This window comes from Clytia hemisphaerica, unplaced genomic scaffold, assembly GCF_902728285.1.
Source record: "Clytia hemisphaerica strain Z4C2 unplaced genomic scaffold, Clytia hemisphaerica genome assembly, whole genome shotgun sequence".
Classification (NCBI taxonomy): domain Eukaryota; kingdom Metazoa; phylum Cnidaria; class Hydrozoa; order Leptothecata; family Clytiidae; genus Clytia; species Clytia hemisphaerica.
The window spans coordinates 2,204,884-2,230,241 of NW_027103674.1; the positions used below are offsets into that span (position 1 = coordinate 2,204,884).

General features: G+C 36.1%; 2 protein-coding genes and 1 long non-coding RNA gene across 5 annotated transcripts in view; all 3 read left to right on the forward strand.

Moving 5' to 3' along the window:
- Positions 1-343: 343 nt before the first annotated feature.
- Positions 344-25,358, forward strand: part of LOC136803527 (bromodomain-containing protein DDB_G0280777-like) — a 31,586-nt gene continuing 6,571 nt past the window's right edge. For 2 of the 3 annotated variants that reach the window (XM_067060269.1, XM_067060271.1), the window contains exons 1-6: positions 344-510; positions 1,386-1,549; positions 2,881-3,002; positions 3,250-3,310; positions 4,313-4,479; positions 25,152-25,340. In XM_067060269.1, coding sequence (XP_066916370.1) covers positions 389-510; positions 1,386-1,549; positions 2,881-3,002; positions 3,250-3,310; positions 4,313-4,479; positions 25,152-25,340 — 825 coding nt within the window. In that variant the 5' untranslated portion in view covers positions 344-388. The remainder of the gene's footprint in view (positions 511-1,385; positions 1,550-2,880; positions 3,003-3,249; positions 3,311-4,312; positions 4,480-25,151; positions 25,341-25,358) is intronic. The other variant, XM_067060270.1, reaches the window with a different exon arrangement.
- Positions 7,528-8,784, forward strand: LOC136803586 (uncharacterized). Its single transcript, XR_010846161.1, has 3 exons — positions 7,528-8,144; positions 8,422-8,536; positions 8,748-8,784. It is a non-coding gene; the product is annotated as an uncharacterized lncRNA (long non-coding RNA).
- Positions 22,066-23,843, forward strand: LOC136803498 (uncharacterized). Its single transcript, XM_067060235.1, has one exon. The coding sequence runs from the start codon at positions 22,218-22,220 to the stop codon at positions 23,841-23,843; it is 1,626 nt and encodes a 541-aa protein (XP_066916336.1). The 5' UTR covers positions 22,066-22,217.

The window sequence follows — 25,358 nt, forward strand, 5'->3', positions numbered from 1 at the left end:
TTTATTATATTTTTCTCAGAGAACTACCCTTTTAGTACACTGTACTAACTCCATTTAACCTAAACAATATACACCACCCCACCAGCTATGGGCCAGTACACTGACTCAGTACCCCCCTGGTTAAAAAATTAATTCTTGAGGGAATGAGCTGAGCTGAATTAACATCCAAATGTGTTAAAAAAATCCTAGATACTTAAAAAAGGAAAAATGCAAAGTTTTTATAAAGTGTTTTGGAACTTCTTTCAAAGATTATCTGTTGATTTTCAGTCATTTTGAATTTTCCATAAAGTTATCACCTTTTTCATTAATTAATTAAAAGATTTACTTCTATTCTTTTTTTTGTAGAATTTTCATAAAAAGGATAAAATTATAGAAAAATTTCTGCAAAATGGTTAAAGATGAGGAACTACTACTTGTTAACACGGAACAAGGATCAAATTCTGATTCCGATGAAGTTGTTGAAGAATTCAAATTACCTCCAAAACAACCAAAACGCTCTCGCAAGAAAAGGTTAGTATCGTTTCTGAATGTTAAGAATGAATTTTATATAATTTTTATAGTCACCCAAACCTTTTTTCTGTTAAGTGTTAAAACAATTAGTGGTGTAAAATAGAAATAAACAGGATTTGAATTGTAAAAGTTCATTGGGCTCTTCCAGAAAAAAATTGTACATGCGGGAGTTTGGGGATATTTTGTATGGGGGGTAGCAAAAAATCATCAAAATTTGCCTTGTCCGGGGGGTAAATTTGCTCTGTCCGGGGGTAATTTGGGGTGTCCGGGGGTCATCAGATGCTTGTTCGGGGGTAAAACCTATTGTCCGGGGGGCCAAAAGTCACCCTGTTCAGGGTAAATCACTAAAAATTGTTATATCCTCCACCCCCATGTACAATTTTTTTCTGGAAGAGCCCATTTGAGAAAAAGGTAAATTTCAATAGTGATATTATAGCAGATCGTCAAAACAATATGTTATGTCCCAACATACCTTTTATACTATAGTTACTTTTACACAAACCCAGAAAAAAGAAAAATGAAGGCTCGGAGATAATATAGTAACACCAACCTTTACAACAATTCTTTGTAGGAAACACCTTTCTTACACATTTATGTATAGCAGCTTGTCCAACCGATGAGTTTTCCCACCATACCTTTCATATTATAGTTACTTTTACACAAGCCCAGAAAAATAAAACCCTTGAGATAGCATATTATAATACCAACTGTTACAACAATTCTATGCAGGAAATATGTATAGCAGATCCTCCAAACAATAATATGCTATGTTCCAACATACCATTTATATTATAGATATGTTTACACAATACCAGAAAATTAAAACCCCTGAAAAAGCATTTTATAATACCAACTTTTACAACAATTCTATGCAGGAAACACCTTCCAGACACACGTGTACAGAGTGGTTCATCCATAATTTCTTGGAGATGTTGTTTCACATTTATCATACTTTCAATCCTCATATCTGGTGGATTGGTGCTCGCATTCTTCATATACAACATGCATGATCAAATTGGACATCTGAAAACACAAATAGGTGGGTATCCTTCTTTCAAGATAAATATTTTTGTCAAGATAATTTTGTTTCAAATTACCTGTCAATATGATGCACCTATCAACCAAGTTGCAAGTAAGGAATTGTGACTTGGCTGGTGATTTTTCAAAAGATTTGGAGTGACAAAATAGCTCTAGATTTAGGTTAATGATTATGAGAAGATAAAACAATTAACAAATAAAACAGAGCAGGGACAAAAAGTGCTTTGTTACATTTTTTCAACAAACAATCTCAAGTTTTCAGCGGAAACCAAAAAGTGTCTTGTGATTACCGATCAGCGGCCGTTATTTGCAGCTTTGTAACATAGTCTACTTTTAAAGGGGACTGGTGAGTTTACAAGGGAAATGTATTCTCAGCGCATGGTTGTTTTAATTAGATTGTGCTTATGTGCTCGTCAAAGAGATCATTGTTAGTGGGGTATTAACATACAAAAATGTTTTTGAAAAATTCGAAGATGAAGATTTTTAATTTTAGTGAGAACTAATTTGTAAAGGACTTTAATAAACCGAATACGATTGAATTGAAATAACCCCTTCTACATTGATGATGCCTTTAAGTTTTTGACCTCGTTTCGGACAAGAGATGCAAAATCTTGTTTATAACTCTAGCTCTTAGTAGATAAACGGTGCCCTACAATACCAGTACCAGATTGGCAAATTTGCATCGACCAGGGATTTACAATAAAACTATCATTATTATCCATATAGTGGTCATTAAGTAAACTATTAAAGATACAATCGGCGTGCGGTATTGAAAGGTTTTGTGACTCAAATTGTTATACCGGCGCTGAGGAAACTAAAGCGCCAGGCTTCAGAGGGCTGAAATATCATTTACCTCCCGGGTATAGGGCAATAACGTCATTTGCGGCCCGCTCGAAATTGGATTGAAGTCGTTGCATTGAAGCGAGAGACTAAAATAACGTCAGAAAAAAACACTTTTTGGTCATTTTCGGCCCGCTCACAAGGTGTTAAAAATTTGTTGAAGAGATTGCATTGAAGCGAAAAGACTTAGTTGACTCTAGAAAAAAACGTTGTTTGAATGTCCGATATGAATAATAATAGTAATAGCGTTAAGTTTTCGTTCGTTGTTGTCATTAATTCTGCCCGCTTAGTTTGATTATTCGCCCGATAGTGTCATTTGGGCCCGACGCGAAGCGGGTAGAAAAAAAAACAACAACGACCTCAAACTGAACGCTATTGTTATATTATTATTGTATTATCTTTTGCTATTCTAAATTACCTTAGTTAAATAGGAGACTAGTTTTACTGTGTCAATTTTTGGTATAAAGTAATAATTATTTTGTCTATTTTTAGAATATTTGAAAGGCAACTCAAATACGTTATTCTCAAAACATGAACAAAAGATAAATGATTTGGAATCAAAACATTCCATGGTCAATAGTTTTCAAGATAATCACCAAATGTTGGTCAAAAAGGTAAACTTTGAAATATTAACTTTCTACTATCTAAACACTTATAACTCTGGTTTACAAAAATGGTGTTTTGGTATTTCATCAAAATAAATAACGTGATTATCTTCATTTGAAATTAGCTCGAATATTTAGCACCATGCATTGCTACTTTTAAACCTGTGAGCGACAAAATTAGTTTTTGAGAAGGCACCCTACAAAGATGTTTGCTCCAAATAGATTTTATCTTGAATCTTTATATATATTTCTTTAGCTTGAAACTCTTAGCGCAAAAGTGAAAGAATTAGACGAAGGAAAATCACGTAGACGAGAAGGTAACATTTGTTTTTGGTTAAGTCCACCATATTCCATATTTAGTCCATGGCTACCCCGCTGCTTCTAAATATTTTTTATTTTTCACAACAGGAACTTCATCAATTCATGATATTCACGACGGAATGTTTTCTACGGAAAGAGCCCGGTTTTTGTCAGTATTGGCAAATTTCATACAACTTTTGTCTAGTTTAAATTTGCCACTACTGGCTAAAACCGGGGTCTCTCCGCAGAAAACATTACGTTATGAATATTATCAAAAAGAAAGTTATTATATCATCAAAAAGTTAGTTTTTTTATTCGGACTGTGGTTAGTATGTCTGAGATATATGTTTTAGTCCATTGCTCAAAAGTACTCTCAGTTGTCTTAATCATGCACGAGATTATAATAATAAAAGGCTGTTATAAAATTCCAATAAGGGCACATTCAATTTGTTCAATATATTCAACAAAACCGTCTGAGATGCATGTAAGGGTCACAGAGTATCAGATATTCAAATTTTCTTCCTTCTGGGCCAACCAGGAAATAATTCTCAGTTCCCTTGAAACTTTTTTAAAAACCCGAGAAAGATGGTACTCAAAAGCTTCACAGCTTCATTAAAGAAGTAGTGCAATTTTTCCTGAAAGAAATAATTCACAAGAGCTTATTTATAGGCTACTTCAATCCAGACGACGGTTAAAATTAGGTAAAAACTGAAAGATGTTGATAGACTCTCTATTTTCACTGAAAGTAAAGCGCATATGTAGAATGACAAACTCGGTAAACATTTTCACCATCTGGATAAGGCTATCACTGACTATCACCAACATTCTGTCGTTTGGTAGTGTAAAGGTTTCAATCACTGCCAGGCAGAGTGTTAGGGAAACATGGTGATACACTCTCTACCTTCACTGGTACAGATTGAAGTTTTCATGTTATTTTTATCGATACTTCCTCCGAAGTTCTCCTTTCCAACAGTTCTTGTATAGGCTTCTCACTCACTCTTTTCATCCTTTTCTTTTAGGTGATGTCCCAGTTGTAGGTGATGTCGATCACCAATTAACCACTCTGAAGACTGACATCGAATCTCTACAATCAAGTGCAGCAAAAGCAGAAGCCACTCTATCCGGTACACAACAAACTATTTTGAAGACATTGAAAGCGTTAAGTTCGGAGATTGATCGTTTGAAGGTTAGTAGAGCTGTATTTTATGTCTATTCTCAAACTCAGTTGAGTTGTAATCTGAGAATGTCTATCTTGAATGTCAAAACTTTAGGTATTCTGAAGACTTCAAAAATGGTCGAATTCGGCTGAAATTTTGTGCAATTATATTTCTTTGGTTGTTGAAGGACGGAGCGTGTTTTTTTTTCATTGTTTAAAAATTCCTTTCTGATATTTTATTATATTTTCCCCTTTAAGTTCCAAGACTGATTCCTTGAAGGTCAGTAGCTATATTATGGCAGCTTACAAGGGGCTTATTCTGAACTTCAGTCAAGTTTTAACCTGAGAATGTCTATCTGGTTGACTGTTGGCCTCAAAGTCTCTGGGGGCATCCTGGAGACTCAAATCTTTCAAATCAAAAAACTTATTTCTGACACACCCGATATAACGAGGTTAGACTATTGTCAGGACTCTCTGTTAAAACCCACATCATCGGATGTTCATAAAACTTTAATTGCAGTATAGAAAAAGATTTTGTACACGCTTTTTTCACAAGTACTAGTATAAATTTCGGCTCAGGCTAGGCTGTTCTTGATTAAGGCTTAGGGAGTGGTCAGAAAGTATCTACTAGGGGGGAGTGGAGGATATTTTGAAAAATCCCAAAAAACTTTCGCACCCCCTCCCCTAGCCTGGAAAAAAATTTCCAACCCCCCCTCATAAGGCCCAATATTTTTTCGCATCCCCCCCCCGCCTTACTAGAAAAATTTTTATGCAAAAAAAGAATTCATACAGATGCGGTACAAAGAGTATTATTTGTTTGTATGACAGTTTTTTATGTCAAAATTAGGTAAGGAAGATAGTTTAGCCCTGTAAAGTTGAGTATAGTCCTTTAGGAGATCTACCATTTCGATTGACGTTTACACCACGGGATTTTTTTCCGTCGATTTCCATGGTTACGACGGAATTTCAAAACAAAACAAAAGAAAAAAACCCGTGGTGTAAACGTCAATCAAAATGGTAGTGTGATCTCCTAAAGGAATAGTCCAGGGTTAAAATAAGAGTCAACGAGTTATTTTCTCTGAGTTTCCCTAAGTTTTGGGAGAAAATTACGGCTTATTTTCCCTGATACACAATCTCCCTACATTACAGAGGCATCTCAATTGCCCAAAATATCCTGAGGGGCCACCTTGGTTGGCCCTGAAGGAAGAAAATTTTGAAGATCAGGTACTCGAGACCCTAAAATACAAGCTATTCTGTTGTTAAAAGGAGTCCAAAAAAAATTCTCTGAGTTTGAAATTTCCCTATAAACCTATATTTTTCAGGTTTTCCAGGGTCTGTCAAAGCTCTGTGTATATAATTTATTGACTTGACAAAGACAAACGTCGAAATATTGTACACGTGTGTGTTTTTTCTGTGAAGCTATATAATTTATAAGATATTGGTAGAGGCTAAGGAGGCACAACCAAGGTTTGCGCCGACGCGGATTTTTTTTCCGTCAACGAACGAAGACCTACGCTAGCGGCCGAATACCTTTAAAACTTTAATGCGCGGTTTTCCAGCGGCCGAAGACCTACGCTAACGGCCGAAGACCTACAAATTTAATGTGCAATCAGTTTTCAGCGGCCGAAGACCTACACAAACGGCCGAAGACCTGCAAAACTTTGAAATTTGAGAATCTAAATCTGAGCCAGCGGACGAATTCCTGAAATGTTTAAAAATAAAATTATTCACACCGTCTTGGCTATCAAACTATTAAAGTCTTTGTTTGAAGCGGCCGAATACCTACAAAAGTAAGGCATCCTTTTGTTCTACATCGGGATGTTAAAAGTTGAAATTCCATACATTGTATTGAATAAATGTGAAAGTTAACATTATAACTGTGGGGGAGTGCACTGTAAAATTCGAACGTTCGAACGTTCGATGTTGTGTTTTTTTTTCTGCGAAGTAACAAATCAAGTCTTTCTTGTTGTATTGCTAGAGCTGAAAACATGTGCTCCAAACTTTTAACAATGGTGAGTACCCTTTTTTGTATAAAACATTTTATTGGAAATTTATTTTATCCATATCATAGTACATCATATTGATCCGATTAGATCGAGGGTGCACTTACTTTTTTGCACGATTATTGCACTCTTTTGTGCCTTATTGTAGAGGGGCTGTTATTAGTGGGGAGATTGTTTTCATCTTCCCTAATAAAATAATAAAGTTTTTGAGATTTTTTGGCAATTTTTGGGCAAAAAAGTTATGAAATTTGGGGGTTTGATGAGATAAAGTGATATCTAGGTAAAAAATCAGAAAAATTGCAATTTGAGCTCCCTCCCCCTACAATTTGGCACGAAAGAGTGCCATTCAATGCTTATGTCTTCGTACAATTCATCATTATTAATCAGTCGTAACATTATTAGATAAAATGTTAAATGTTTTATTTCTTATATACTTTCTTTCGTTACTCATAATTGGCCCTATGATTACTTGAGAAAAATTTCAGTTCTAAATGCACTTCATTAAATTTAAAATTTAAGGAACTCGCCAAAGACACAGAACGTCGTTATTCGATCAAAAGGATAGAACTCCTTGACTGTGAAATACCTAAGACCGTGAGACGAGGAAAAACTACAGAGTATGTCAGCAGGCACTCGAAAATCGAAAGTTTAGAGAACGGACTAAAAATGAGCTTGTTACCATCCTTGAACGACATTAAAACAATGATTGACACTATAAAATCAAAGAAAAGTAAATTTGTCATTTTCGATGAAAAGTGTTTTTTCGATTTGAATGATCTTTACGCTCTGCAGGTGGTTCATGAAATGAAGGGAGTGAAAGAGGCTGTTTTGGAGGAGAAAAAGTGGTTTGGCAAGCTTGAAAAGGGTGTGAAATCACCCCCGAATTTAAAGAGGATTGGATTTGAAGATTCTTTGAACGGTTTCAAAGATATTCTTTTCAACGGCCGTGATCATGTTTATGCGAGAGAGAGAGAGAATAAGAAGTCGGTGACCGGGTGTCTTGCATATTTGGTGGGTAGAAGATGGATAGATATTTCAGTTATGAAGCAATTTTCGGATATGAGAAATAATGACAACCACGAACCTACGGTATGTTTTAGGCAGTTGGAAGATGAGTTTTCGGCAGGTACATTGACAGAACGGGTGGAGAGATGGTCAGAGTCAGAGGCTTCAACTATTTCAGTTCTTGCTAATGTTGGTAAAAAGCAAGGAAAGACTTTCATTTCGACCAAAAATGTCTTCGGTTGTCACTGGGTTTGCTTTTGCATCAACATTGCATCAAAAGAAATTCTATATTGTGACTCCTCTGCTTGGAGTCTTCCTACAGATTTCTTGAATAGGATTAAGTTTTTTACGGATATTCTAAACACGACATTTAATGTGAACAAAGATAAACCATATGTGGTAACAAATGCTCATAAAACCCCAACACCTCCGTCAAAGGTCCACAGATGCAGTGACGGGTGTTTGCCACTACCGTATCAAGGACCAGATGGGACAATATGTGGTGTAGCTGCTTTGTTTTCTGCTGTCATTCTAAGTGAAAAAGGTTTAGAACAAAGCACACTTCCTCCTTCACTATCATGGTTGACAAGTATCAACCAATTCAATGATTTTTCACGCTGCATAATGATCAGATGGTACATGCAAAGAGAAATCAACGCTCAAGACATTTGGTTAAGTGGTGAAAGAGTAAGATAATTTATCATATTTACTTCCATGTATCACTCTTGATTCAAGAGATCCTTTTAAAGGTGAGCCTCCTTTAAGCAAGGAAATTTTCGGTCGAATTAATGGTCGAAATATATTTTCCCTTTTTTGTCTAAAACGTGAGAAAAAGATGGAGGAAACATAAACCAATTATTTCATTATGGCGTTACAGCATTATTCTTAAAAAATACTTAAAATTTGTGATTCTTATAAAAAAAGACTGCGTGCTGATTTCTAAACCAGTACACTTTTTTCTCAGAAACCTACAAAATCTTTCGAGCAACCCACTGCTGAACCAATGGATGTTGATTACGGTGAAGATATCAAGACAAGTGCATTTCAAAGTGATTCAAAAGAAGAAGATGAGCTTTTTTGTAAGAAATATGAAATTTGAGTTGAGGCTTAGGATGTTCTTTATTTTATTACATTGTTTACACTGGCTTTGGCATCCCGATCACACAACACCCAAAAGTATTGATATTGAATGCTTAAAATCTCAACTTTTATTGGTCGAGAAGGATTTTAAGAATAAAATTGATAAGATATTCACAAGATATTTCATTTTTCGTTTCGTTTATTTTTAAGCAAATGTGACATCTAGCGTGACTGATGTGGTTGAGAAAATTACTTGCACGAGAATAAGGTAACACATTATTTCTGGTTCAGTTGCTTTTTTTTCAGTTCGCTGAGTTGTTTTTTTGCCCTTTAGCTGAAAGACTTGTACACTTTAGGCTACGTCATATCTTCCTTTGTTTCGAGCGTAAAATTCCTACTCTTCGGGCTATGAGCACTGCTCTTGTTTTGAATATTGAAATTCTCCAGATAAATCGCATGCGCACTGAGGTTTTAATGAAACAATAGAGAGTTTCGAAACCTAAGCCAATCAGCTGTGTTTTAAACATTATTAAAATCTCTATTGATAAACATCTTTTGTGAATGTTGTCTATTATGTTTAAACCTATTAATAAGCAATTCCCGGTGGGGGTCACTAGTGGCCGCGTATAGCAGTGCCTATAGACCAAGAGTAAGGCCTAAAAGCCTGGATCTGTCTATTGTGTAGACTAGTACACTTCAGTATCAGTACCCTTGATATGCTACTACAGTATATTACTTTTTACACTCTTCTTATTTTATAGAAAGAGCTGAAAGAGAACTTTGGAACAGGATCAAAAAAACTGAGGAATAGCTGGAGAGATCTGGAAACAGACCAAAGAGAGGTAAGGGAAATATATTTCAATCTTGGTCCATCTTAAATCTGAGATTATAAATCAACAGTTGATAATAGATAGCCTGACAAATAAAATCTTTTGTTTCCTTTTGGTCCATTTGGTCCCACCTGAACCTAATTTGTCAGTTTCCCTACTAATAGAGTATAGCTCGATTATAGCTTATATTCATGGCGTCCCGGGTTTTGTTTTAGGATTACAACGAAAAGGCAAAGATTGGTATGATAGAGCTGGAGCCCTGTGCAATATGTAGAGAACGTTATACGTCTTTGAAACGACTGACAGAACACGTCAGCTCATGTGGTGAAATATTCAAATGCGATGAATGTGGTAACAAATATATGTCAGAAAAAGCCTTGAAAGGACACAAAAACGCAAAACACATCCGCCAACACAAATGTGAACAATGTGATATGGCATTTGAAAACCCGTCTAAGCTGAAAAGACATATTTCAACACACACAAAATCAAAATCATTTCTTTGTGAAATCTGTGGCAAGCCATTCAGTCGTAAAGATAACCTAAAGCAACACAAGAAGAAGAAACACAGCAGCAATAACTAAACATTATGTATAAAAAAACATTATAAAATTTCTTTGAAGCTCATTATATTTGGAAAAAAGACTACCCATTTACTTTAAAATGGTTTTAAATGCAGTACTTCCTTAGTTGTTTCTGAAATGTGAGGCCCGCATTGTTCTTAATTTATTCCTAGTTTTGACCAAATTTCAGTTCTTATAAAAAACGTGTACTACATGAAAAGAAGCAAAATTTCCAAAATTTCCATAGTAACAGTAACAATGCTAGTACTTTTAGCATAGACACATTAAGGCTTGTCATAGTAACATGCAAAATTATTTTGGAATTTTCAAAACTATCGATGCCAAAGTTTCCATAAGTTCGATGCAAATTTTCAGAATTAATAATTCTATTAAAAAATGAACCCTGCCACCCCTATATATTGGCTTCTCCCATAATATTTCTGAACTAAAATTGAAAAAACAGACTTTGAAACAATGGCTTTTATTAGGTCAATTTGATTTTAAATACATTTTCCAAATGAAAAAAAAAATCACTCTAGTTGTTCTTTTGTTCTAATTTTGTTAGTTTTTTCTTAGGATACTTTGTGTTGCTTTTCATAGTAGTTCCTGCCTTTTTTGCAGAGGGAACATTTAAATTTACAACTTCAGTAAGCTTGTGTTTTCTTTTCGATGTGATTCTTCGACCAGGTAATGGATTTGTTTTGTTATTGCTTTGTCTTTGACGACTACCAATTTGAGAAACACGTCTAGAGACTGCCGTTGGTTGGACTTTTATTTTTCCCTTACTTTTACCTACAAAAACTGTTCCAAAGCTTTGTAGTGCGGAATTGCGTTGATTTGTTGAGAATTTTTCATAACGACCTAAGAACTTTCCCATAGATTTCCGTAATTCTTGGTTTCCACTCAGCAATTCTTCTTTCACATTATGATGAAACTCGTCAAACTGTTTAATAATATCAGTCGTTGTCGTAGGGTTAGGAATAGAAATCTCAGAATAAGAATTTGCTGTGCTTTTTTCACACTCAATTTCTCTTTCCTCAATTAAATCTGCACTTCTGTTTGGTATTGTGTCAATAGTGCCCATGGCGTAGCAATGAATGGAGTCGTAAAAGTGTGTCTCAAGGGAGGATCCTATTGCGATTTCTGTCAACTCTTTCTTGGCTTCTGGATCAAATACTGGAAGAAAATTGAAAGACGACTCTTTGAATTTTGACCATAGGAGAAACTGGTGCCAACAAGTTGAACCATTCATTCCTTGAGGGCATTCACATCGACCTATCGACGTATCGACACAATAGACGGTATTTGAATCTCGTCTGCTAGCAACAGTAAAAAGATTTGCTGCCAATTTTTTAACATTCTCATCCACATTGTAGTCAACTAAAAGAAAAGAAACAGATATTTTATTTGTTAAACCATCCATTGGTGTCTTCAGTGCACTACACACTTTTTTATAAGAATGGTCCCTATAAGAATACCAGAGTGAAAATCGACCAAAACGAAAGAATATCTCCAGGGTGAGACTTTTAAAATTGATAAGGATAAAGGGTGGAAAAATAAAAAAGAAGCATAATTTTAACAAAAGATACGTTGAAAACTCAACGATATCCGAAAAAGAGATTACATAGATAGGGGATTTCTTTAAACAATTCATTTTTCGATTCAAATGATTTTCCTCACCTGGTATTTGGTATTTCCCTCCTCCATATCGGCTGCTGTATGTACCATCAAAACTTCCGTCTGCCACTGACAATAATCTGATCTTGAAGTGTTGTTCAAATTCACTCATCAGCTTATCTAGTAGCATATTCACATTGAATTGTCTTTGTCTTCGCAAAATGCCATCTTTAACAACACCAAATTGCGCTTCAACATAATTGTTAGTATGTGATCCACGAGTCAAAGCATCTTTGCGATAACAAAGAGCCCAGGCCCTTTCGATTTTTGCAAGGTCTTCAAAATAACTTTTACAAGAGTGATTGTGTTCAATCATGTCCAACTCCATAAATTCTTCAAATTTTTCATCTAATTCCTCTGTTGTTTGGGCGTACACAATTGATCTAAAATACTTCATTATGACCACTCGATCCTCTTTGCTAACTCGGTGTTCTTTTTCGAATAACCAGCGCCAAACTTGCTGTAAAATGTGGAACGTGCAAAGATACAAGACTGCGTTTGGCCATGCTCTTCGAAGACAATTCCTGAGCTCATCACAGTTATCTGTCATTATCATTTGAGGTCCTTGCGATCCATAAAAGGAGTTTTCGGGTAAAAGACCCTTGAACATTGAAAAGGCTTCATCCAGTGTTTGTTCCTGCTCATCACTTGTTATCAAAATTCCTGTGTGAAGAATACAAGAATAACTATTCAAGGTTCTGCTTTTTCAATCTTACAAGTAAATATCCTTAGACCCTCAAAGAAGCTCTTACTTATTTGGTTATAACAACAAATTAGACTACAAACAAACACACAAATAAATCTGTTATATAATACCTAAAGGTAATGCTCCTGCCATTGAATGTGTACAAAGCAGAAAGAAACGTAGATTGTGCTCGTCCAAATTTGAAGTCGAGTCGATAAACATAAGCTCTGACGATTGTCTGACCTGATGAGAGAGATATGTTATATCAAACGTTTTAGATGGCTACAATATAATAGGTATTATACACTGTTATAAATTGCTATAATACACCCTTGCCTCAGAATTTATTATCCAATGGAGATAAAATGAAGAAGCTTAAAGTCGAAATCTTGTGCTTATAATGGGGAGATTTCAAATTCTATTGTTTACGACTAAGAAATCCAGTGGGATGGCCAAAATTTCAGTGTAGTTTTCCGATGGTGATGAAATTTCAGGGTATTTTTCTCACCGAAAAAAATTTTTTGGCTGATTTTTCCAGTGGGTCCCACCGGTTCTGTGATACAGGGTGTTATAATATAGTAAAACCCTGAAAAATGCTAAACACAACATTTGAGATTATTTCAAAATGTAAAGTGAGATTTGAGTAAGTACACTGTAATGTACAACTTTGCTTTAAAACTGCTTTGAAGACATACAGATACAAGAACTAACCTTTCTGTGAACTCGGTTCATCAAAGGTGTCAAGATTGCAATGATCAAAGATGAACTTTCTTTTCTGTCATGAATTTTGTATTCGATGTGCATATCGTTGTCTTCTTCCTTGAGCAGCTGAATCTTTTCTTCTAATAATTCAAACATATCTGGACCATTCTTTCCGCCAAACTGCTCAACACAAAATTTTGCATACAGCACATTGAAGTCAAAGCGTCTTGGACAACAGCTACGGTCAGCTTTTTTATGATGAAATTCGAGGTCGGTAGCACATTTCCTACGAAATTCACCTAGAAACTCAGCATATGCTTGTGAAGGAGTCATACCAGATTCAAATAGCTTTTTGATATCATTTTGCGTTTCCTCTGAAATCGATTTAAAGCTTAAAGCATGAAGAGAATTCACGGGGTGATTGTGTTTATGCTCTATATCTATGGTGCATCTAAATGGAGTTGGTTGTTCATTAGAATCACTTTTAAGAATCTTAACCGACATCTGAAAGGGACAAAAAGTATTCCTGAATCTTTTGGTTGGTTTCTTCTCCAATATTGACTTGACATCTCTTGTCTTTTCGTACCTTGTATCGTGGTAGCATCTATAAAACGCTCGCACCGAATAGATACTCTTCTCAGTGATCTTTTTTCGTGTTTTAATTTTCAAGGTTTCACCCGTGTATTTTGAGTAGGTTTCAATAAAGTTTTTGAGCTCTGTGCTGGAAGATATATCACATTCATGATTTTCATCACAAGAAAATTTAACAATTTCGTACTTTGATTCGATTTCTTCAAAAATATCAGCAATCAAATCCCTCTCCATGTTTACAAGAGTACCATTATATTTTCATGTGACTTATCACGAAAAGAATTTATTTCACGAAATATTAAAAATCTATTGCTTGAACGGCAGTTTGGTGCGAAAAACTTTCATGCGGCAAAGAAAGGTATTCGTCCGCTGGCTCAGATTTAGATTCTCAAATTTCAAGTTTTGCAGGTCTTCGGCCGTTTGTGTAGGTCTTCGGCCGCTGAAGACTGATTGCACATTAAATTTGTAGGTCTTCGGCCGTTAGCGTAGGTCTTCGGCCGCTGGAAAACCGCGCATTAAAGTTTTAAAGGTATTCGGCCGCTAGCGTAGGTCTTCGTTCGTTGACGGAAAAAAAATCCGCTGCGCCGACGGGAGAAAATTTCGATGTTTTTCACCACCATTTTAGCTAAAAGACACTTCGTTTTGACAAATTGCTTTCTGAAAAGTACTTTTTCCAACCACTCTGATGAGCTGTGAAAGCCACTAATCTACTTCCCTCATTTAGCTCAATGCTACAAACCTAAAGGGCAAGGCGATGATGCCCAAATTGTGACATGTACATATAGGCAATAAAATCAATTATGAGTTGTCACAAATTTTTGAAATCTTGAAACGTAAAACTATGAAATTAGACTTCCTACATTTTCTCTTGAGTTGCCCAAAAGATTTGGAACCCCCCCTAAACCCTCAAAAAAAATTTGAAACCCCCCCTAAACCCTCGAAAAAAATTTGGAACCCCCCCCTTAGAATCCTCCACCCCCCCCCCTAGTAGATACTTTCTGACCACTCCCTTAAATGCCTGAAAATTTGTTAACATCAGTACTTTCTATGTAATCTGAGGTTAGGATTGTTCTGAATTTTATCTTAGGTTTTGGCCGATCTTCAGCCTCGTGTTCTTATGAAATTGTTCTTATAAAAAAGTGTATATTAACAATGTCTTCGTTATGCTAATTAATCTTTTTGGCTGACTATTTGAATATGTTGTGTAAAATTAATTAAAGTTTTTGTTCAAATTACTCTTGTCTGTGTTTGAATAAACGAGACAATTGTTTGTGAAATTGATTAAATTTATTGTTTGTTCAATGGAAATTGGTGATGTATTAATATGGGTATTTTTTGCTTGCCAGAGACAACTTTACTTATCTTATCTTTTACATATATTTGCATCACAATTATCTATACTTTGTATGAACCATCGAGACACTTGTAACAAAGCAATTAACAGCCAATGAGAAAAAACTTTTTCAACTCATTGTCTCATCTTCTCTAGACACATGTCTAGAATCTCTTACCAAAAGCTTAAGATAATCATACAATTTCAGCGCTCTAAAACAAACATCAAATTTAATTCATAGAAGAAAATATAGTATTAAACTCGTTCCTAAATCTTGCGTAATTTAGTATCTTAACTAATTTTAAGATCAAAATCTTAGGAAATCAAAGATCCTTAATTTTCACATTGAATATGATATTTAATTGACTAGAATGTACGTATCACTCAACTTCCCAGCTGGTACACAACATTGGTACAACGTTCATCTAACGTTATATGGACGTTGTGAACATTAGATGAACGTTGAAACAACGTTGTGTGCCAGCTGGGTTGATATTTTTCTCTAAAGTCGGTATTCTGTTTGACAGCTTTAAGAACAATCTAAAAGGAAAAATGAGGCTCAAAATCTTCAAAAATATTTAAAAAGATGAAAGCTGAGCCTAGATAATTGCTGAACTTCCAGAAAAGATTTTCGATAAAATAGAAGCCTAAATAAAATACCTCAATATTGCACATAAAATGAGAACACGTTAAGAACGATTTGAAAAAACAAGAATAGGTGTGAAGACATCTTTTTCAATGAGACGGACCTGTTTAGGCGATATTGTTTTTTTTGTACCAATGTGTCTCTTAGCAAAAGCATCTTGTGGTGGTAAAATTTCTTAATAAAATACTTGTTCCTTGGCAATATTTTCTCTTCATTAAGAAGTATACTTAATGCTAAGAACAAGTTAAGAACATTTTAAGACTTTGCGGGCTCGAAAACACCCGATCTTTTAGGAAAATGAGTAAAAATGGTCACAAAATGGAGAAAATAAGAACATTTTTTAAGAACATTTTTAGGCTTAAAGCCCAAAAAGTTAAGAATATCCGAAGGTTTGAAAATGTTGATGTTCTTATAAAGAAACATGTAGTTTTCAATAAGCAATTAGTAATCAACAAACTGATTAAACTAATTAAACTAATTAAACGTTACTTCCTATTTCAAAATCATTATGTTTTTTATAAGAAAATCTATGGTTCTTTATATGTTTTTAAGGATCTTCATGCTGCTTATGGGTTTCTGTGTGTGTACTAGCCTGGATATCCAAGCTGTAAATGATTTTTAAATTTTGATGTTTCTACTTATAGCTGTGTCTATTAGATGTTTGCGTAAACCCAGGGTCAGCATATTTTATATAATCTCCGTGCAATAATTAAATCGACAAAGTACGCATGTGCTGCCTTCACATATTGGAATTCAAAACACTTTAGGACTTTAAGACCAGGTGGTAAACCAAAAACATAATAAAAAGAAACATTGAAATAAAAAGTTTACATATGCCATTTCACAGTCGAAATGGATCATGGGTAATCAGGAGTGATTGCGCCTCCATAACGGCTTTCTGTTGGTTTGACGCAAAAATCTTTGGACCAATAGTAAGTCGTCATTAGCGCGGAGTGGTACTGATTACTGCGACTGTGAAATGGCCTGTACAGCCTGGATACCCAGGTTATGTGTGTACTTTCGATGGCACATTACAAGGAATTAGTTAAAGTTTAGAAAATTGTAAGTGTTGAGTGTCTGAATGATTTATGATTATATGAACACTGTTTTCTTAGAGTGTTTCCACTTTTTGTTTTTCTTATACAAAAAGCAATTAGAAATACGCGGAAGTCATTTTCTTTTGTTCTTGAAATTAATTGTTATTGGGGGTTACATAAAGATTCTTTTTATTTCGTGGCACTTTTTTTTATTTTAAGTTCTTCTTCAGCGGTGTGCGTGTTTTATGTGACAAGGCAGTGGCTTCTCTGATTTTGACATTTTTCAATTTTAGTTACATCCAAGTTTTTGTTTGAAACATTTTTTTTTTCTGAATTTTTTCAGGGGGGGGTCAACATCCAGATACCAGACCCATAGCCGGGTGGTGGTGTCTTTTTTTCCTTTAAAAGTCTGAAAAGTCAAGTTGGTATTGATGGGGGTGGGTCCCCCTTTTTTTAGAAAAAAAGAGTTATCCTCTGATGGTATTGATACCAAAATAGGGGGTGGGTACCCCTTTTTTTAAATAATATGATTCAGAAAGTTGGTATCCATATCAAAATGACAGCAAAACTTTCCTAATTTTTCCCCTTATAGCTGGAAAATACCCCGGGGTACATATCAGTCTAAACAGGTTTCAATTGGATTTGTTTTAGCTTTTGAGTATAATGACTGTAAATGAGTAATAAGTATAAATGACTTTGAAGTTTGTTTATTTTGGACTTTTTCGATATTTTTGATCAAGCCTGAGGCAAAAACATTTTTTCTGTGATAGCATTTGGTAATGAGTGAATCTATTCTGTTCTAAAATTATGTACCAATAATAGCTTCTCCTAGTTTTTGCACATCAATTATTATATTCAGATAATATTGATTCATATTGATTTTGCTAGCTTCATTGGGTTTGTTTTTATTATATTGTCAGTTTTCAGTCATTTTCTATTTTAGCATATAACATTTTTTGTGTTGTGTTGAAGAAAGAGTATTTCAAAAATGAGTTTTTTTGAAGTTTCTCTTAGTACCCTGTTTGTGTGGGAGGGGGTGGGTCCCCTTTAAACAGCTTTAAACTCAAATTTGTCAGATTGGTATTGGTACTAAATTAGGGAGTGGGTCCCATGATATTTTGTCAAATTCAAAGAGTCATGTTGGTATCGATACCAAATTAAGGGGCTGGGTCCCCCCTTTTTCTGAAAATTATGATTTTCAAGCTGGTATCGATACCAAAATAAGGGGGTGGGTCCCCCCTTTTTTTGAAAATTATGATTTTCAAGTTGGTATCGATACCAATTTTGGGGTGGTGGTGTTAACTTAGCTCAAAAGGTCAAAAGTCAGGTTTTTGGGCTATGAGTTGGTATTATAAATGTTGACCCCCCCCCCCTGATTTTTTTCAAAATCCTTAAATCAAAACCTTTTTTTAGCGGATTAATTCACGCGAGATTTAATTTCGAGTTTTTGCGAATTTTAGCCTTTTTCGTGAAAGTGAAATCGCGTGAAATCACTGACTTGCGAAATTACATTATTATTATTATTATTATTATGATGTATACAAGCTCACAGGCCCGAGGTGGACCTCTACGAACCGATTTCTAATTACAATATTAATATGTCAAGTATCTTAGTTGGTGTTTTTCCCACGCTTTGTTTAGGCTTTCTTTAAACAATTTGATTGAGGTCGACTCGATGACAAATCGCGGTAGTGCATTCCATGTTGGTATCGATCTATAGTAGAAAGATTTCGTCTGAGCCCCACGAAAACCATCATCAGCAAAGTTTGGAACAAATTCATGATCATGGAATCTGGTTGGACGGGATTTTTTAACAAACTTGTTCCGAGTTGTCTGTGGGTCGTAAAAATGAATATGCTTATATTTGCACCATATCACTGAAAAGCCTTCTGAACTCAAGAGATGGAAGCTTGAGTCTTTTTAAACGTTCTTCGTAGTGGAGATTACGATATTGAGGAATCAGTCTTGTCGCCCGGCTTTGAACACCTTCAATCAAATTATACTACGACGTAATTTTGGCTGCCATGCTGATTGTGCATATTCCAAGTGAGGTCTGACAAAGGTGGTGTACAGAGTACAAAATGCCGAAGGACTCAAGTCGTTAAAACTTCTTTTGATGACTCCAAGGATTGAATTTGCTTTGTTAACCTGTTTGGATATATGCTCCTCGAAAGTTAGTTCCGAATCGATCAAGATGCCGAGGTCTTTTTCTCAAAACATGTTCAAGTTCATTACCCTCCAAGCTGGTATCTGTGTGCATGCTTGATGTTGGCGAATTTACCTATTGTTAAGACATGACATTTATCAGGATGGAACGTGAGTAACCAATCCTGAGACCACTTTTCCATTTCATCGATATCTCTTTGTACAACGATAGAGTCTTCTACCGAATCTATAGTCTTCACTATTTTCGTGTCATCAGCGAAGAGAAATGCATCCGAAACTACTTTGTCTGGCAAATCATTGATGTAAATGACAAATAGCAGAGGTCCTAGTACACTTCCTTGAGGAATCCCACTTAAGACAGGGTTAGTTGTTGATTTGGCTGAGTTGACTTTGACCAGCTGCTTGCGATCTGATAAAAACGATGTTATCCAGTTTAGTAGACTTCCACCTACCCCGTAACATTCCAGTTTTTTCTTTAACCTCCTGTGAGGGACGGTGTCAAACGCTTTTGCAAAATCAAAATAGATGCAATCAACAACTTTGCCTTCTGCCATCGTTTCACAACATTGGTCATGTAGTAAAGAAGTTGAGTGACTGTTGATCGCTTACCAATAAAACCGTACTGTTTTTCAGATAAAAGATTTTCTTCCACAAGATGATCCATAATTGCTTTTCGTAGCACTGACTCCATCATTTTGCATACTATAGATGTTAAACTGACTGGACGGTAGTTTATGGCTAGGTTGTGAGCACCCTTGTTCTTGTAGATTGGCGTGACATGCGCCATCTTCCAGTCCTCAGGTAATACGCTATCTTCTAATGTTTTGTTCATGATTATCTTCAGCGGTTCTGCAACGAAGTCAACTAGTTCCTTCAGCATCAACGGATGAATCTCATCTGGTCCAAATGATTTGCTGGGGTCAAGCTGCTTGATCTGTCTTATTATTGTTTCTAGAGAAATTTCAGGGATATCGATCATCGTATCTGTTCTTTTATCAAATGAAGGTAATTGACCGTTTGGCTCATTCGTAAATACACCACAAAATTGCTTTTGTAGGATATTTGCCTTTTCTATGTCTTCATGCTTCAATGATTCTTTGTTGTCCTCCGACTCCAGAAGAGATGCAACTCGCTTGTCGACTTCAATTGATTTCTTACATGCGACCAAAATCGCTTCGGGTTGTTCTTTGCCGATCTGCTAATTTCTCGTTCATGGTTTCTACGCGTGCGTCTCATTATACTGTTGACTCGGTTTCGCGCTGAAACATATTTTGCTCTATTGAACTCCTTGTCAGCATCCGAAGAATTAATCCACTTCCTATGTAGGCGATCTTTTATCCTGATTTCATTTCGAATATCTTCCCCTATCGGTATATTTCCTTTTTTCTTCCAGAAGGAATTTCCAACTTCTTTTAGCGGGACGAATCGGCTCTTTAGATCGTTTAGATCAGTTTTGAACTGTTCCCAGAGCTCACATACTGTCTTTCCGTTTGATGTCGCGATAAAGTCTTGCGTCCAATTAGCCGCTCGAAGAAAGCGTCGCATTTCCTGGAAGTTAGCTGAATTGTAGGAATACTTTTGGCAACTTGGCTTCTGCTCAGCACAACACTTGAAGTCAAAGACAAGTACACTGTGGTCACCTTTTCCAAGTGGACTAAGATATTTGAGATTGTTGACTTGGTTATATTCACTGGTTAGAATGAGGTCTACTAGAGACGGATCGTCTGTTCCTCTACATCTCGTCGGCTCTTTGACGTATTGGTAAAGAAATGAATCTCGAAGTGCATCCAAGAATTTTTCTTCTTTACTGTCCTCAATATGGGGGGTTGTCCAGTTTTCCCAATTTATTGTTGGTAGATTAAAATCTCCAACTATACATTTGTGTGAATATCTCTTGTCTTGACTCAATGACTTCAACAGGCTGTTCATCATAGAATTGTTTTCGTGCGAGTTAGCTTGCTTCGTAGGGCTTCTGTATATACACGCAAATACCAGTTTGTCTTTCTTTGCTAGACGAATCTCGATAATACAGGTTTCTTCGAATTCAACAGGACTTTCGATGTCAGCAACTAGATGGTCTATTGATGAGTGTGCCAATATAACGATTCCTCGACCTTTGTTGTTATTGGTATTAGTGGAGTTAACAACTTTGTAATCTTTCATTTCGTATTCGTGGATTTGCCATTTTTCACCATGTTTGGGTTTTACTTCACAAATTGCGATTAGGTGCGGTTTCTCGAGTTGATTTATCTTATTTAATATTCCTTTCTTTGCTTTCGTAAATTGATCGGCATTTGTTGATAGGATTCTTATTTCAGGTATAGTTCTTGGGGTAGGGTTTGCTTTATTGCTAGTTAGTGCTTGTTTATAGTGGTTTGTTTCTATTGTTGTTTTTTGATTTTCAGCTTCTTTACAGCGAAACCGTTTTTTGTATCACCTCTGACTCGATAAATTTCAGTTTGAGATTTTTCCTCAGAGTTTAGCTTCTTTGCATCGTTCGATAATTCCTTATATACTTTCCGTTGTGCGGGTGTTAGGTCCTCTGTAATACTGATACCTTTGTAGTTTTCTAATCCCTTTAAACTTGTTAAATTTCCGATAACGGTCCATTTTTCTTGTTCATTTTTGAGTGATAAAACAACAGGGTCGCTTTTTATTTCCATCTGCTACGCCTAATCTTCTGACACGCTGAATGTTAGCTCGGGCATGGGTATCCTTGATAAAATCTGATGCCCAACTTTTGTCATTTTCTTCATCTTTCTCTGGTAAACCATGAACGATGACATTTGGTGCACGTCTTCTCTTGTCTGCCTCTTCTGCTCCCTCTTCGCGCCAGGCATCTTTGATAACTTCCTTTAGTGAGTCTTGATTTGGGGTAGCAAGATTAGTGGTGTTGGAGGAGGTAACGGAAGCATACGTTTTTTCTGAGAGTGCTTTACACTCTGTTTTGATTGTTTGTTCAATCATTTCTTTGATAGTCGGTTTGAGTGACTCGAGTTTCTCTTCAAACTTTTGCTCAACGTACTCTATGGTGTGGAAACCCGGATCTTCATTGAGATTTCTCTTTAGGTTCGCCAGTTCTTTCTTTTGGGATGCCACATCTACGCGAAATCTTTTTAAGGTCAGCTAAAAATACTCTGTGAATGAATTTGCTATTTTTTACAAAAATAGGTGTGTTCAGGGCCAATATCAACTGATTTTTAGCTGATTTGCAAAATCAAAACCACGCCAAATATTTGAAAATGCTGATTTGGAAAACTTTGCGAAATTAAATCTGGCGGAAATTAATTCGATGAACGTAAACATATTATTGGTAAATTTTGAATCTTAAATGATAGAACATTCTTCTTTTTAGATAGAAAATAATATTTCAAAAATTAAGTTCATTGGTTGAAGAAGTAACAAGCTCAAAGTGTCCGCCCTGAGGCCGGAGAGGAAAATACAGAGACGATGCATCTCTTAAATCCAATTTTCAGAAGTAGCACATTCAAAATATTGGTCATCATTTTTTGTGTGTTTACAGTCTACAATCTGTTAAATAGAGGTGGTCTTTTAGTTGAAGAAAGCGACGTCAATAATGAAGACCAGATGGAAAACGTTATTGAACTTTATCTTAAGAAAAGACTGTCTGCTAGGTTAAGCGATGTTGATGCTTCCAAATCAAAAGATTTGATGCAGGCTTTGAAAAACGTTATCAAGGGTCATTTAAATGACGATTCTGATGGTAACCAAGGACGCCATTTTGATAACCACGACGGTAACCATGGCAACAAAAATCACTTGGAGATGGACGATCTTTTGAAAAATGTCTTTGATTCTTCAGATTCAAAGAGAAAGGAGAGCGAACAGAAAAAAATCGAATTTCGAACATCAGATTCTAAGAATGGAAACCATATTTCCACCAAAGACGCTGGTAGTACAGAAAAATCGAGAAGTAGTCTCCCTAATAACAATAAGTCGGCTAAAGATCCTGTTTCTACTGAGACCGAATCCAATCTAAACACACCTTCAAATAAACCCAAAAAAACTACCACGGAACCGCCCTCAACTGCCTCATTAAGCACCGCCCAGATGTCAACTCAAAAGGGCGTTAAAAATGGCGGTGTATCTTTTCAACTGAGAAGTGATTTCAAAAATAAAGAAGACCTCTTGAAATATATGAAAGAAACGCAACAAAAGGCGAAAGATTTTGTGAAACCCGTCTACGCTAAATTGAATAATCTTTGGAACTATGATGGCGGCCAGAAAGATTATTATGGGCGTATTATCCTCCCTGAACCTCATGCTGGTTTGAATGAGTGTTACGACTGGTCGTATAATTGGGCCGACTACACGTTGATTTATAAGCCGACGAAAAAATTCCAGAAAAACCCGTGCTCATATCCAAAGAATGAAATCGTTAAGAAAGTCATTATGCCGAATAAAACTGTCGTTTGGCAAGGGTGTACTAAAGATAAACTTTGTTCACTGTTGCCTTATTATAATACGGAACGGAAGGAACGACGTAATATTCCGCCGTGTTGCCGTCAAAAATTACTTGAAATGTTACGACATATTGACGTCGAGCTTGTGAAACGTAACATTACGTATACGTTATCGGATGGTTCCGTTATTGGATGGTACCGTAATCAAAAGTTAGTTCCGTATGACAGTGATATTGATATGTACGTAGACGGACGTATTTACCGTAACCAGGTTTGGGACGAGATTTTTGGGAATCTTACGTTGAAATACGGTTACGTGTATAACCAAACGGAAGACTTTAAAGCTAGATTGAGATATTCAAAGAGCAACCCATTACAACTTGATATTTGGCCCTATTTCAATATAAAGTTGCGTCAACATTACGGAGAGGTTGTTCCCGGAGAATGGCTTACGTTTGTATACCATTCGGGCACTACGGCGCTCAGGATGCGTGAAATGTTACCGCCCGTACGGACGACCATTGAAGGGGTCGCCACCTTCGTTCCCAAAGATATTATCAATTATTTGAATAAAAATTACGGACCGGACCCCGATAACTGGCTCCCCGAACTGACATGTAAAAAGAAGAAAGCGTATAACTGTATTAGTTAATTTCAAGTTTTTTTTATTTTCCAATACCATCGATTTTGTCCACCCATGTATAAATAAGATATTTTCTCAACAAAAATTAAGCTAGTATTTATTTCTTTTCCAAAGCAAATTATCTTTATTTGTTCAAAGTGCTGAAAATGAATAGTGAGTTTATGTATGTGCGTTTTTCTGCGACGGGGAAGGTTAGGTTTTGATCCTAACTGACTGACTGACTGACTGACTGACTGACTGACTGAGGACGACGGTAAACAAGCACTTTTACCGTCCTCGATTTTTCCGGGTCAAAACTGCGGGTTTTTATAAATTGCTTCAGTCACTCCGCCGTCCTCAAAATTGCAAATTCATGATATGCAACACTGCAAGGTCTTCGACATCACACCATAGACCTAATAGCTGATTGGTTGTAAGTGACGTAAAATCAGTCAATACGTCACTTGCAACCAATCAGCTGTTGGGTCCATGATGTAATGTTAGAAGACATTAAAGTTGTGCATATCATAAACTTGCTAAATAATCATATTTGACAACGGATCGAGATAAACATAGAAAATTCTTGAATTGAATAAGATACAGTCACATCTAAAAATTTGAAGCAATTGTCCTTGATTCACATCAGTTAGAACTAAACCATAGAATGTGTAATAAATGAACTAAATTGAGGCTGCAGTTGGCCTTCTCTAATACGACCTTAATAGGATCAAGATGTTTCTGTGAATTATAGAAAGATTTGGACTCGGATAGTATTTTCCAGTACTTTCCAGTTTAGGGGACCGATGTTTCAGTTTGAATAGTGAGTATTGTGCTATTTCTGCGTTCTTATATTCTGTTAAAACAACATTTTTTCCATTGTTTTTATGTGGGTTTAAAATTCAAGTCAAAATCTTCCAAAAAGGTGCAACGTTGTAGAAGCCCCACAACCTGCATCTTCCTTGTCAAAAGGTGTCGATATTGTAATGTCAATCTTTTTGAGCTTGCGAGCTTAACCTTACCTTGTCTGGTCCACAGACCTCTACAATACTGCTGGTGGCATAAATAAATGAGTCACACGAAATAATGAGAGAGTGTCGGCAACGTAGACTACGTTCACACGTTACGGTTCCGTTCCGCTCAAAAGCGTAATGAAGCCATTCTATTGGTTAAATTAAAGTTTTACGTCACTTCTGACCAATAGAATAGCTTCATTTCGTTTTTGAGCGGAACAGAACCGTTACGTGCGAACATGGTCGTAAACCTTGCCCCAGGCACCCGGTAACCCAGGCAACCACTGTGTAAATAATGAAAGATTTCGTTTATTTTGAAATTCTATAGGAACAAGGTAGCTCGACAGACAATGCTTTACCAAACCCTACACCACGAACAGTTGGCTACATGACACGTACTGAAGTCGAAGCATTGCTTAAAGATTATTCTTTGAAAAAGACAGATACTGGGGTCGAAGGCACAAGCACTGGGGACGATGGCGCATCTTCGCCAACTGGATTTGTTTCTCTACCAAAAGTAAGTTCGATTATAATA